Source organism: Hippocampus bargibanti, linkage group LG01 (genome assembly GCF_051943395.1).
Source record: "Hippocampus bargibanti isolate YZ-2025 linkage group LG01, ASM5194339v1, whole genome shotgun sequence".
Lineage (NCBI taxonomy): Eukaryota > Metazoa > Chordata > Actinopteri > Syngnathiformes > Syngnathidae > Hippocampus > Hippocampus bargibanti.
Genome location: NC_142734.1, coordinates 8877963 through 8891934, shown reverse-complemented (window position 1 = coordinate 8891934; position 13972 = coordinate 8877963). Strand labels below are relative to the sequence as shown.

General features: G+C 41.8%; 1 protein-coding gene across 4 annotated transcripts in view; it reads right to left on the bottom strand.

Annotated features, from left to right (window-relative positions):
- The window catches only part of iqsec1b (IQ motif and Sec7 domain ArfGEF 1b), a 133435-nt gene that overhangs the window by 102531 nt on the left and 16932 nt on the right, over positions 1-13972 (bottom strand). For 3 of the 4 annotated variants that reach the window (XM_088994510.1, XM_088994430.1, XM_088994448.1), the window contains exon 2: positions 7100-7129. The exons of the other annotated variant lie outside the window; for it this stretch is intronic. In XM_088994510.1, coding sequence (XP_088850636.1) covers positions 7100-7129 — 30 coding nt within the window. The remainder of the gene's footprint in view (positions 1-7099; positions 7130-13972) is intronic. 4 annotated transcript variants of the gene reach the window in all.

The following is a 13972-nucleotide window of genomic DNA, read 5'->3' as shown; positions in this document are numbered from 1 at the left end:
TATTAAATCAACACAACAATATATTTGCTTATGCAGCTCGCTACAGATATAGTGTGATAGCTGTGGTCAGTATTCTCCTCACTAGCGGCTAGTGATATTATGATTGGCTGGAGACTAGCCATTCATGTGACTAGCTAATCATAGTTTGCGAAAACTTTGAGCAGGCCTTGGGTTGCCAACTCAAACTCTGATTGGTGAAAGCAACAGTTTCATCGACATTGATTTTTATGTTCCAGGGCCTGCAGAACTGATTGTGAAGGGATCCAGGTCGATTTCTGACGTAATAAATGATGGCTGAAATGTGATTGGTTGAATACTTCTATACGAAAACACACCCCTGGAAGTAGCACAACAGGGGAAAAGCAATGAAAGGAAGCTGAAAGACAATTTGGAATTATCTAATAAGAATTCATGGACAAAATATAATTCACATTAGCCTGTGATTCAGATATTTTTAGGCCAGCAGAGAAGGCCTTGCAGGCCCTGACGGCCCACCACTGAACAAAAGAAAACGTCTTCTGGCATGGTCATTCAAATACCCAATCACCCATCCTTCATTTTTCTTTCCTGATTTGTCCTCATTATCATTTGGGAGTGATCTGGAGTTTATGCCAGGTGACATAGGGTAACCCTGAACAAGTGATTGGATTGGATTTGCCTTTATTCATCTCACAGTGGAGAAATGTACATTTCACAGCAGCAAAGTGATCAGCCCATTACAGCACAAGGGTCAAAATAGCAACTTTTTTTAAAATCACAATTTCGTTTATTGCTTCGCCAAGCTTCCGCGAGCCAATGAGCAATCGGCAGAGGTTTCTTGAGTGCAGCTCATGCTGTAATCAGCTACCATTTGATGAATGCTACACTGAGGGCGCTGAGTCATATCAATGAGTTCAGTATGCCACAGCTGCCGGCGTTTGCTGTTGTTTTGGTGTAATGAATAATTCATTTCAGAACTACAAATGCCTGCTCTCAGCTATAATGCAAGGGGTTTGAAGTAGTTTCCTGCCCTGCATTAATTATAGTAATAGTCATTTCACCCCTCATTTTCCATGACTGGCATTCTGCTGCAAAAAAAAAAAAGAAGTAAAACGTACCACCAAATGATAGGAACCAGAGTAAACGTATCAGATTAACAAGAAATTTCACAGAAACTTTTTGTCCAACACAGGTCTGCAGCCACGGAAGAGGACGTTGCTTTCTGAACCACAAAGTTGCTGCATGACCTTGTGTTTTGTTTTGCTTTGTTTTTTGGCCTGGTGTTTTATTCTGATTTACACAAAATGATAGTACCACACAGACCAGGCCCTGGCCCAGACCTGACAACCATTTTATTCAATAGAAATGGTTGCATTAGACCAAGAAAATGTTCAGGAGCTCAATTAATGACATCAGTATGACATCAGCCAAGGCCAGCGGAGTGAGGCACTCAGTCCGTGTTTACAATTAACAATGATGTCACAGCACAAGGGGGTTCTTTTGTTCTCTCTTTCTGCTCTACACTCAGATGCTGTATTGTTTAATCTCTGCCGAGCGTCTAAAGAGTAATGGCTGATTAGAGTGACTCGAAATCCATTTCAGTGGGTCAAAGGGAACAAAAACAAGACAAGCTGAACGGCTCCGTCTCCCACCTCTACGAAGATGAGCGCTGCTCTCTATGGCAACCAAGAGCTCAGGAGAACAGACAGAGAGACAGAACTTGACAGACATTGACATACGTACACAACAGTCACGTCTGGTCTCTGCAGACATGGCTATCACATGTGACTGTCAATGCGCCACAAATAGACTGACCACCAATCATGCATCAATTGGGGTGTTTCACTTCTGCTTTAAGCCTGCCACAACAGTTGCAAAGTCAAAATCAGTTCTCAAGTCAAGGTGATAGAGCTTAACTGTTGACCATTGGATAAGCTTTATTTAGCTATTTTTTTGTGGATGTGAGTTTGTTATCAGCAAATATGAGCAGTTGGAAGCAAAGAGCATCTTTCAACTCAATTGTATTTATAGAGCACTTTCAAAAAACAAAACTGCACTCTTGTACTGTAAATATGCGTTGATGCAATACAGCTACATATATCAATATACCTTTTCTTTGATACTTGCACTATGTACAGTTTTTTATTAAATTTTTGTGTCTGTGTAAGCTCTCAGTCGTACAGGAGTGGTCCATTGATGAAAAGGTTTCTTCAGCCGTCATCTGTACTTCTTTGAAGGTGTCGGAGGTTTCGCTTCTTATCCAAGATGCTTCTTCAGCGAACTAAAGTCTTACTGGTAGTTTCGTCCCTATATATATATCCCTACTGCGTAGACATGGCAGTGCTGGACTCTGCTATGATAGGTCCCTGCTCTCAGGTTGCGGGGAGCCGAGGACTACTCCCTGCGGCTCCACTGATTGTTCCTGTTGTCCTGACTAACGACGGGCCTGATTGCCCTATTTGCTCTGGTATCACCTCATCAGCATTCCTAATCCTATGTTGCCTAAGCACGCTGTTGTTTCAAATTGCTGCTGTGGACTGCAAATTTCCCCATTGTGGGATGGTTAAAGGTTTTCTGATTTTGTTTCTGATTCTGAAACAAACAAAACTGCATAGATAGTGCCGCACATGAACAACTATCATATACAAGCAATAAAGCTGTCACAAAGATAGAAGAAAGCACCAGGGGGTAAAACTAAGATCAAGTCTCAGTCATGCTGAGTCACATGCCAAAGAGTACAAGTGAGTTTTGAGGCGGGTTTTAGAGATGGGTACCAAGGGGGCTTGCCGAATGTTCAGTGGAAGGTCATTCCAGAAAGTGGGACCAGCAATGGAAAAGGCTTGATCCCCTCTGAGCCTCCGTTTAGTTCCTGGCACTTCTAATCATGTCTGATCAGCAGACCTGAGGCGCTGGGAAGGTGTGAATATAAATAATAGGATCTTGAAAAGAACTCTAAAATGTATAGGGAGCCAGTGAAGGGATGCCAGAGTAGGAGATATGTGCTCCCTCTCACGAGTGCCAGTCAAGAGGTGAGCAGCAGCTTTCTGGACCAACTGGAGACGCCTTATGGAGGATTGGCTGACTCCAAAGTAAAGAGCATTACAGTAATCGAGCCAAGATGTGACAAAGGCATGAATTACTGCTTCAATGTGCTCATGAGAAAGGAGAGGTTTTATTTTAGCCAACTGCCCAAGATGAAAGAAGCTGGTGTAAGCCTGATTATAATTTGGCATTAAGTACAAATTATTATTTTATTTGAATAATGTGTTCCTTGTATGGAGACTGAAAGAGGTTCTGACACTCAAAAGGAAGCATTTATTCATCCCTCTGCTTTCCTTCCACAACTGTCTGCAGAAATTTTGAGGGGAACAAAAAACAAGAATTAGAGACTTTGCACCACTCGGAAGAACCACAATCATTCACAAATCATCTCAATCGAGTAGAAATTTGAACTATGCACCCGGCTGTCGCACACAAATAAAGAAGTAATGCACAAGCTCATGACAGGAGAACAAACAGGTATAAATGTGAAGTGTGTCAATTCCAATCAATGTCATAGTGATTGGTCACCTTTTTGGGAAGGACCCACTAAAAAAAAAGATGGGCATCTTTATTGCTTGACACTCTCTGAAGAACAATCCGATACAAGCGGGTCAGCGAGGCTGTCAGGAGACTCCCTGCCACCATCGCCTTGGTTCTAATCACATCTAAATGAAGCCATCCATCCTGATTACAGACAGCACACCAATTAAACAGCGCCTTGCTGTTATTCCTCTATGATTAGCCAAAGTGTGTGCATGAGAATAATCCGCCATTATAGGCCATGGCCTTCTTGCTCTCCCGACTGGCACATTTGAACAAAACCTGCTCACCACGACTCTTTGGAGAGCAGTTTTTTTAATTCATGGGGCCTGTGGCTTCTTCATTATTATTGATCATGAACGTTAGCAAAGCATGCAACGCAGAAAACATTAAAGCAGGCGGTCCGACTTGTGTCACAACGTGGCGTATGAGGATGATAGATGTCATGACAACCGGTCTGGTCTGCTGTGCGCACAGCACTGTTTCTTTTGCTGCTGCAGTGATTTCAGCTTTGAGTTGTGATGAAAGGCGGCAAAAACAGAACGGCAAGACAGATTTTGAGAAATTGGCGCTGCGGTGACTTGAAAATGTCTCACTTCCACTAGGAAGCGGTGCTGCCGTCTTTCCTCGGAAAAACCTGCACTCAAAGATGAGGAAATGATGCCCAAAGCGGCAGCGATAGGCACATTTGTTTCACTGTCCATTGGGCACTACATATTAAAATGAATACAAACACACAATGAGACTTCCCAACTTTTTCCCCTGCAGTGCATCCTGTAAAATCCTGTTTTTAATCAAAGCTCCATTTTTCAATCAACTCTCCTGCGATAGACCCGTGGCTGCACACGCACGCATACGCACAAACTTACACACGAATGCCAGAATGAGCAACAGCCATCACGGCGGCTAAGATGAACAAGGCATGGGACACACTTTTGCAGCATGTTAACTTTCGTAGCTGATGGGTATGCATGTTTTTGGAGTGTGGGAAGAAACCGGAGGACCCGGAGAAAACCCACACGGGTCTGGGGAGAACATGCAAACTCCACAGAGGGAGGCCGGACCGGGACACGAACTGGCGACCGCTGCACTGTGAAGCCGGTGTGCTAACCACTCGACTATCGGGCCGCCCTGAAATGAATTGTAATATTTAATCAACATAATTTTTCAGAATTGGAAAATGTCAAGAATGTTTTTCCTCCCGCAGAAACCGTATTAAAAATATATTATCACTGCCGCATTTTTTGCCCGTTTCAAACATTTCCAACGTTTTCAAACATTTCCAAGGGAGCCACTAGACCAGGGGTGGGCCAACTTTTTGACTCGCGGGCCGCATTGGGTTCTAAAATTTGACAGAGGGGCCAGGAGCATTTGGAGGGAGTGTTTGGGCTGGAAATACTAAGCCTAAAGCATTAAAGGACAACCGACTCCTCCGGACAAGTTATGTCCATAATTTATAAAATCACTTCAAATGACTTTGACTGAGCGTATTTTACAAAGATTCCACAGCATATAGCTATAGTTTACGTTCTAAGACTTGCGCTGAATATTCACGAAGTCTTGTTTTCGAGTTGATGACGATCCCCATGTGACATCACGTTTGGACCGCCCCTGACCGAGAAAGCCACACACAATGCATTTTGGGTACTTCGTTTGGTTTGAAAACTTCATGTTGATCCGTGTTGATGGCGAAATTAGAAGGAAAACACATAAATAACGCCATGGTGAATCGTTGTGTGTTGCACCAAGACAACTATTTGATATTCGCTGACACAAATTCCCAGCGGACAAATCAGCCCATTTCCAACGGAGCTTGGGCGCAATCTTCTGCATTTTCTGGGTGCTACATTGCTGTCATTGACGGCTCGAATTGATATGGAAGGACTCCTTGAATCAATTGCAAACATTTATGCTTTCCTCTTCAGAACTATTTGAATCATATTCATAACTGGATGAGTAACAAGAAAACATCTTCTCCGAATCTGAAGCCATTGTATTGATTCTCGAGCAAGGCAAGATGTCTTGGCGTGACATCACGAAAAAGGGGCTGGGACCTTCTGAAACTGGCCATTTCCGGATTCATTGCTATGCTATAAAACGTTTTTCTGATGTCAGTGGGAAACACAAATAAATGGTGCCGGTTGTTCTTTAAATGTAGTGTGTACAAACCTCATAGCACAGTAAGAACCCAATTTATTAACTGTCTTTCAAATGTTTCAAATGTGAAAAATATCCCTGATTAGTTAATAAATTCGTCTCAAGGAATATGGCGTTTACATACTATTTCGCAGATACTTGGAGGAGGAAATGGAAATAGATTAAAATAACATATGCACTGTGATTCATCAAGATTGCGTCTGTTTTTAATAAGTTTTCATTGAAGGGGCAAAGTTAAAGAAATCAACATTTATTGAAAAATGGAATCACTTTCATCATTAGGCAAGCTCAATAATACCTACTTGTGTTAAATTCCGCTAAATCATAGATGGTTTGTCCTGACCGCGCGCTCAACAAACTCTCCACTGACGCCCTTGCCTTCACGCGCAAACAATACACGTGTACCGTCGCCGAGCACACAGACATAGGCTACCTGCAGTGTAGCCTATGGCAGCCAATCAGAAGCCTGCTTCTCTCTTCCGGACTTTCGCAAGCGTTATAAAATCGTGCAATTGCATATAATTTTCCAAAATAGATGCACAGAACCTCAGCCCAGAAGAAAGATTCAAAAGAACCTAACAACATATGTGACGCTACAAAACGTAAATTTACATTAAACCGTGACTGTAAAGTGTACGTGAGACTTATGAAAGGAGCTTAGTGGCTCGTAGGAAGCAATGCAAACGTTGCATTGTGCACCACAATGACAATCGACTACTGCAGCAAAATCTAACCATGCACATTTACAGTAAATTAAGCAAGGTAGCCTTTGTAGTAAGTACATTCTTGATTTAAAAAAAAAAAAACTTTATACTTTGTGACAATGTTTTTTAATGTGATTAGTTGTCTCATTGTGCTTCAAGTTGTGAAAAATGGGGCAGGCAACTTTTCAGTTATCTGCCCTGTTGTCCGCTAATTTTTTGTCATGAGTTTCAGACACTGTTTTTACTATAATTTGGGCAGGTTCGGCGGGCCGGATTAAAAAGCCTAACGGGCCGTATGTGGCCCGCGGGCCGTAGTTTGCCCATGCCTGCACTAGGCCGTGCTAAAGAGCCGCTTGTGACTCGGGAGCCGCGTGTTGTTGACCCCGACACTTATTGGAATAAAATTTAGAGACATTGAACCTTTTTTAAATAAAAATCGTACAATCCCTTTAATCGACAACTGCTCTGAACAATAAGGCAATAAGGACTGCATAATTGCCTGTGTATTATGTTATGCCTTCTGTTGGATTATTTTGGGGATTTTATGTGCAATGTGAAAGCAAAGCACTTTGTTCCATTGGAAGCACTCGCAAAAGCTTAAAATGATGTAGCATGTCGCTGTAATTCAATGAACATGCCTGGATTGTTTTTAAATGAAAGCAAAGAGCAAAGTGTACCTGACCATCCTGGATGCATCACCATCAGGCCTGAAAGAGAAGGAACAAAAGAGTGGCTGAATAATTTCTGTTGAGCATGTGGAAATCCCGATGACGCAGCATTGCAGCTCCAAGCATGCAGTATTATAAAATGCCTTATTTAACCACATCAATTAAATTAGTCTCTTTTCTACTCAAGAGGCCAGGTGGAGCTGATTGGTAGAAGACGGCACTCTATTGAGAACATTAATGCAGACTCAACGACAACTTATTTAAAGTGCTGTTTGATGGACAAACATATAAGCAAATGTAGCCCTCACACTGTGAAGCTCATTGGCACGTCAATATCCAGTCTGTCCACCATCGGGTTGGAATGGAAACGATAAGCCTTTATTAGTCTAGCAGTGGAGAAATTTATATTTCACAGCAGTAAAGTGAAGAGAGTAAGGAAAAGGAAAGAAGACGTAGAAAAACAAAATACAGGACCAGCTGTAAAGGCAGCCATTCTCGTTGCGCCATCTTGAATAAAAAAAAAAACTAAATAAAAAAATAATGTGACACAACAAAATGGACAGTCGTGCAATATTAAACACTTTCTGCACCATCTTTGTTGTATGAAACAGTTCTAGATGAGAGGAGAGCATCAAAGCGTCTTTTTCACCAGTGGCTGGTAAAATGTGCATATCTGCTACAAGCTAAATGTTGAAACCAAAACAAAACTTCCGCATCCATTGGTGAAGAGATTGTCTCACATCTTCTGTCCCACGTAAATCCGCTTCAATTCTAAGCCGCAACAGTTCCACATCGGCACTGTACGATGACGCTCTTTTCTTCTCATCGCGGACTCCTCAAATCTTGCATCGATCCAGCCCCGTACTGGCCAACAGCATAAACCTTTTCCCTGAACTAAGTGGGGCTGTGAAAATGCTTCCCATCACAGGTGCAAAAAAGCACAATCATGCCTGAGCTGTCCAGCGATGACAGTCAAATGGCACCAACATTCCTCCCAACTCAAAAACAGTGTTGGCATATTCGGGCTGCCGAAAAGGTGCAACCGCTCAGCACAGTCTTGATGAATGTCGTGGCCAAAAATCCTGAAAAACAACCCGTATCCGTTTTACACGACGTATAACAACTCAAAGTGACAAAAGAAAACTGAAATACAACGCAAAAACAACACAAAAACAACCCAAAAACAAGAAAAAGGCTAGGCTCGTGAGAGCACTTGCTGACAGCTGCCTACTCGGGCGCCATCTTGGACTTATTTTGCGTCTGAATGGTTCCGATTGATACTAGTCAAATTATTTGCACAGTTTTTAAGAAAATTGTTTCAAAATTTAACTTCCTTTGGGGCAGGGGATGGGGCCTTTATTGATCGCTGTGATGGGCCGGCAATTAGTTGAGGGTTGAGGATATCCTGGGCGTACTACCTGATGACAACTGAGAGCGAAAGCACACACTTGACCTTTGTGAGGACTCGCAGCGTGGATGATGGATGGATGATGGATGACATCCTGATCTTCAATTATATACAGATTCACATCATTCATGGGCTATTACAGTCACTATCCACTGGGAATATTTGAGGTAATAAAGAAAGACTGCTGTCTTAGTGCATATTGTCAGATGAGCTGTTTCTGTTGACTTCTTTATGAGTTTGGTTTGGTTGAAAGTAAATTTTTACCACAGGATAAAAATACCACTTACCATCGGTTATCGTCTTTATTGAACCAGTCATTTATCTTTGTATATGGACAAAATGTAGGCAGGGCATTAAAAAGCCTGCTAAAGCCTGCTTACACGTCGTAAGACACATTAGTCTATAATTCAGTTCCTAAAATGTACGATTACAAAAAATATTATAAGGAAAGGGTGACATGAACAAAATGCTCTTAAATATTTAGAAGTTGTTGAAATATTTATAAAAAGAGTTTTGTTATTGTAAATTTTCAAACAGCGGCTGATATGTAATTAATAGACATACGTACCATGACTGGAAGATAAAGCATCTAAAATGACTTTGAAGTTCTGTTTGTGATGTCATGTAAGGAAAGAGATGCCCATTTCACGGTAAGATCAGAGCATTGTCATCAAATGGTGAGTATAGTTTTGCTTTTTCGAATGTTGCTGTGCCGATAAGCATTTTGTGTTTGGGAGCCTTTTACTGAGCATTTTCAGTTGCTTGTTCTGTAGCCACAAGCAGACATAAGCCAGTGACTTCTTGTGCCGGTCCCAAGCCCGGATAAATACATACAAAGGGTTGTGTCAGGAAGGACATCAGACGTAAAAGCTTGGCCAAAACAAACATGCGAATCAAACCTCTGAAGATGGAGGACACTGATTCGCTGTGGCGACCCCTTGGAAGGAAAAGCCGAAAGGAAAAGAAGAATTCTGTAATTCAGATATCTTTTGCCCGGCAGTGCCCTGACGGCTCACTACTGAAATATACAGATAAGAAACATCACAACGTTCACTGTTAACAGTCTGCATTTAAGACCTTCAGCCCACCAGCTCCGACTTTCATAAACTGCATCTCAGCTACAGCTACAAACAAGTTTCAGTGAACGTTTTTTTCCTTTGTAATTTTTCTTTGTTAGCTCGATTATTTCTGCCTTGATCAACCTCCTTTCTACCCATATTTTGTAACAAAAAATAATCCATAAGTGGTTGTCTGTTCAGCAAATATAAACAAAGATATCCTAATTATGACATAAAAGCGTACATCAGACATTGGCGTTCTCATCAGAGCAAGTCCGTTCACAAGGGGTGCATTGGGCTGAGGCTGAAAAGTAGAGCTGGGTCAATAGAACGCAATGAGTTTCATTGACACACAAGCCAGAGTCCAGAGCCAAAGCCAATTACTGAAGCAATCGATTGCTGTGTATTCAATGCATCACTGAAATTAATGAAAGGCTGGATCAAACCATTCCTCACATATCTTGGGACAGCAATACACAGTTTCGCAATGTTTGCCCAGCAATGTTGAAATGTTTCAGAATGCCGCTCCACGCACCTCCATACCGCTACCCCCAGACAAATTTCCATGGCATCACACATCATCATTTCATGTTCTTTCCGTCCGTACGTCACTTGGATCCTTCCTCTACTCCACATGGAAGCCGTAACACGTGAAATGCAGTTTGTGTTTGTGTGAAGCTAAATCGATAGAACCGCCTGACCTACACAGTAAGTTGCTGTCAACGGTCGCAAAGTGAAACAAGCCCTTCCGGAACCGTATCACAAATTCATCAAGCATTCTTGTAGAGTAGACAAATCTCATTTGTCGAGGCGTAAAATTAATGCTTCTCATATTTCAAGGCCTTATCCAAGCAGAATCTATCTCTGAGATGATGGATATGTGCAAGCATCTTTTGAGGTCTTTTGGAAATAGGCACGCGCTGCCGAGGTTTAAATCTATCACACTCCCAAAACCATTTCAATCATGCACTAAATGCCAAATCTCAGTGGAGGTATGACTACGCAGGAAGGCCCACACAAGGTCCCCCCCGTCGTTTTGCACATAAGGTATCTATGGTACATCTGCATCTCGGCAGCTTTCTGAAGAAAAATGTTACATCGTCATCTCGAGTAACATATCAAACTTGGTAATATTGCGCACACGTTGATGCAACTGTCTCTTTCCTGAGTCTCTTGCAGGGATGACAGCCCGTTTCCTGTTATGTGTGGCGGGGACGGACTGACAGGGAACACTCACACTTCCCGAAAGATGCCGACTCAAAGTTTATCAAGCTGGGTTTCTGCAAGACTGAGTTCAACTGGACACAAGTGGCATAATGCACAGAACAGCTCATTTAATCATAGCTGCCTATGCCGTGCTTTAAAGGACAACCGACATCACTTTTTTGTTTCCTAACTGACATCAGAAAAACGTTTTATAGCATCTAAAATACCCAAAACACGCAGTATGATATTTTAAGTCAAATGCAAAACACAAAAAAAAATTACTTGAAGTGTCTAAAAACTACTTCAAATTGAAGCCGGAAGTGGTCAGTTTCAGAAGGTCCCGCCCCCTTGTGGGGGGCGTGGTGTCGCGCCAAGACGTCTTGCCATGCTCGAGAATCAAAACAATGGCTTCAGATTCAGAGAATATGCTTTCTTGTTACTCATCCAGTTATGAATATCATTCAAATAGCTCCGAAGAGGAAGGCATACGTGTGTTTGCAATCGTTTAAAAAATGTATTCAGTGTCATTTTGAGGTATCTGGGGGTGGGGCAAATGTAGCGCCGAAAAGAGGCAGAAGATGGCGACAAAGCTCTGTAGAAACGGGCTGATTAATTCCTTACACTTTTTGTCAGCGAATATCAAATAGATGCTCGGTGCAACACACAATGATTCACCATCGCGTTATTTATGTGTTTGCCTTCTAATTTCACCATCAACACGGATCAACACGAAGTTTTCAGACCAAACAAAGTACCGCAAAATGCATTGACGTGATGAAAGGACTGCTACAATGTGTCCTTTCTCGGTCAGGGCGTTCCTTCAGTGACGTGACGTGAGGACTCGTCACCAACTCAAAAACAAGACTTCCGGAATATTCAGCGCGGGTCTTAAAACGTAAAATATAGCTATATGCGGTGGAATCTCTGTAAAATACGCTCAGTAGAAGTCATTTGAAGCGATTTTACAAATTATGGACACAACTTGTCCGGAGGCGTCGGCTGTCCTTGAAATTAAGTGGAACAACATCTATTGCGCAACAATTGAGTGGGCTTGAAGGCGCAGGCACTTTTCCCATCAGCGTTGATATCCCCATGGAAGGCCTGCTTGATTGTAATTATAAAGCCGCTGTTTCTGTTTGTGAGCAGTGATGGGTCTCGTCGAGTCACTTTCCATCTTATGATTGTATAAAGAGGAAAGCAGATATCTGGGACATTAAATGAAATAAATCTTGTGTTATTTGCACTGCAGAGTTAAGTTGAGTTTCTGATACAACCTACAGTGGAGTTACTTTAAGTAGTAAGAAGAGTTTTTTTATCTCTTTGTCAGGGCAATTACATAAAACCACAGCGCCGAATATCATTGAACTTTGTGAGGAAACTAGATTGTCAAAGGCTTTTTTTCCTGAAGCATCCTTTGATGGCTGCGGTTTAAATGAGCCGAAACACATGCGCACTGCTAATAAAGGTGCCGCACAGTCTTATAAAAATGATACCGCAGTAGGAAATGATGCCATTCCCATTTTATCATAACCGGGCCCATCACGGTAATTACTATATTGACTCCATGGGCCATGATAAATTGTCATTTACATGCGTGTTGGTTTACATACGGCACAAACATTCAGTCACACTGCTTCCTTTCCTCTGCTGCCATCATTTTACTTTAGTTTGCGACCAACGGGTGGCACTGTAGGGCCCCACCTGCAGCTGCATTGGTGTTAGTTGTTTTAATCAGTGGCAGTTAAAATGTCTCCTGGCATGACCATTCAGGGTCGGGTCAATGTTGGTTTCACCCTGTCAGGTTTGTTTTGTCTTGTCAAGTTTTACTCATGGGTTTGTTTGCTACTTTGGACCTTTCTGTTCTGGTGACTTTGTTGTTTGAGATTTTGTTCCTGCTGACTTTATTTAATACAATTTGTCAAATACACCCTGCTCCGCCCTCCTGCCTGCATTTTTGGGATCCATCACCTTGCATATCGTGACAGAAAGACTGATGACCAGCAAACATTTCGAGTGCTTGAATTGACTGCAAAACCAATGTTGAGTATCCGTATCTCTCCAACGCAAGTTGAGAGATCACATCACTTCCCATGTTCATTTTCAAACCGCTCCCCATAAATTGTTGTATGTTGACATAAAAAATGCAAACTATGTTCATGTACGCCTTCTTTAAAATGTATTTAATTTAGAAGAGGAATAATCAGGTCAGTTGACAAACAGCCTATGTTGAGCTAAGGTAACTATTACACTTTAGAAAAATCCACTAAACAAAACTACAGTAAAGTCTCGTTATATCGATATCGGATATATCGATAGTCCCGGATATATCGATACTATTTCTATGCACGCACGGAGAAAATTATATGCAAACAGGGTCGGATATATCGATAGTCCCGGTTATATCGATATTTTTTCGGACTCCCTTGAATATCGATATAACGAGACTTTACTGTACTTGTAATTCAACTGTTGAGAGAGAAATATTGATGTCGATTCCTAACTTAGTGACCAAAAAAAAAAAAAAAAATCGAGTGGCATACTGATGCACACTCAATGTGCTGTTTTTGCTGTGTTTTGATGCTGGTCTTGCTGGTGCATCACTTTTTTTTCAAAGGGTTGCAGTTAGTGTGAAATCTGGGCTGGTGTAATTGGCCACAAAGCTGAAACATTTGTAGTGAGCCAAGTCTAATTCTGTTGGATGAATGGCAACAGTTGGATACACAGCTGGGTGATTGTATTATTTGATATGCTAAGGAAGAGCTGTCCGTCACTCTACAACACTGGCATATATATTTAAATGTATACTAATATATTTTTAAACGGCCCAAAGACTCCTGGCATAAGCTGCAGCACACCTTCCACCTTACGATGTTTTAGCGGCTCTGATAATGGATGGATGGACAATACACAATGATGATGATGATTATGTGATCATACAGTCCTTCCTGTGATTACAATACAATACATATTGATTTATATAGCGCTTTAACAACAGCTGAAGTTCTAACAAAGCGCTTAACATGGACAACTATCATATACAGTCAATAAAGCAGTCACAGAGTAAAAAGCACCAGGGAGTATTCTTTATTTTTAACCTAACCTTGCAGGCAATACACATTTTTTGAAGAAATGTGGATTTCCCAAACAGCCAGTGCCTTTTACGAGCAGGGGAAAGAGGACATTTAAGGAGATTAACTCATTCACTGCCAG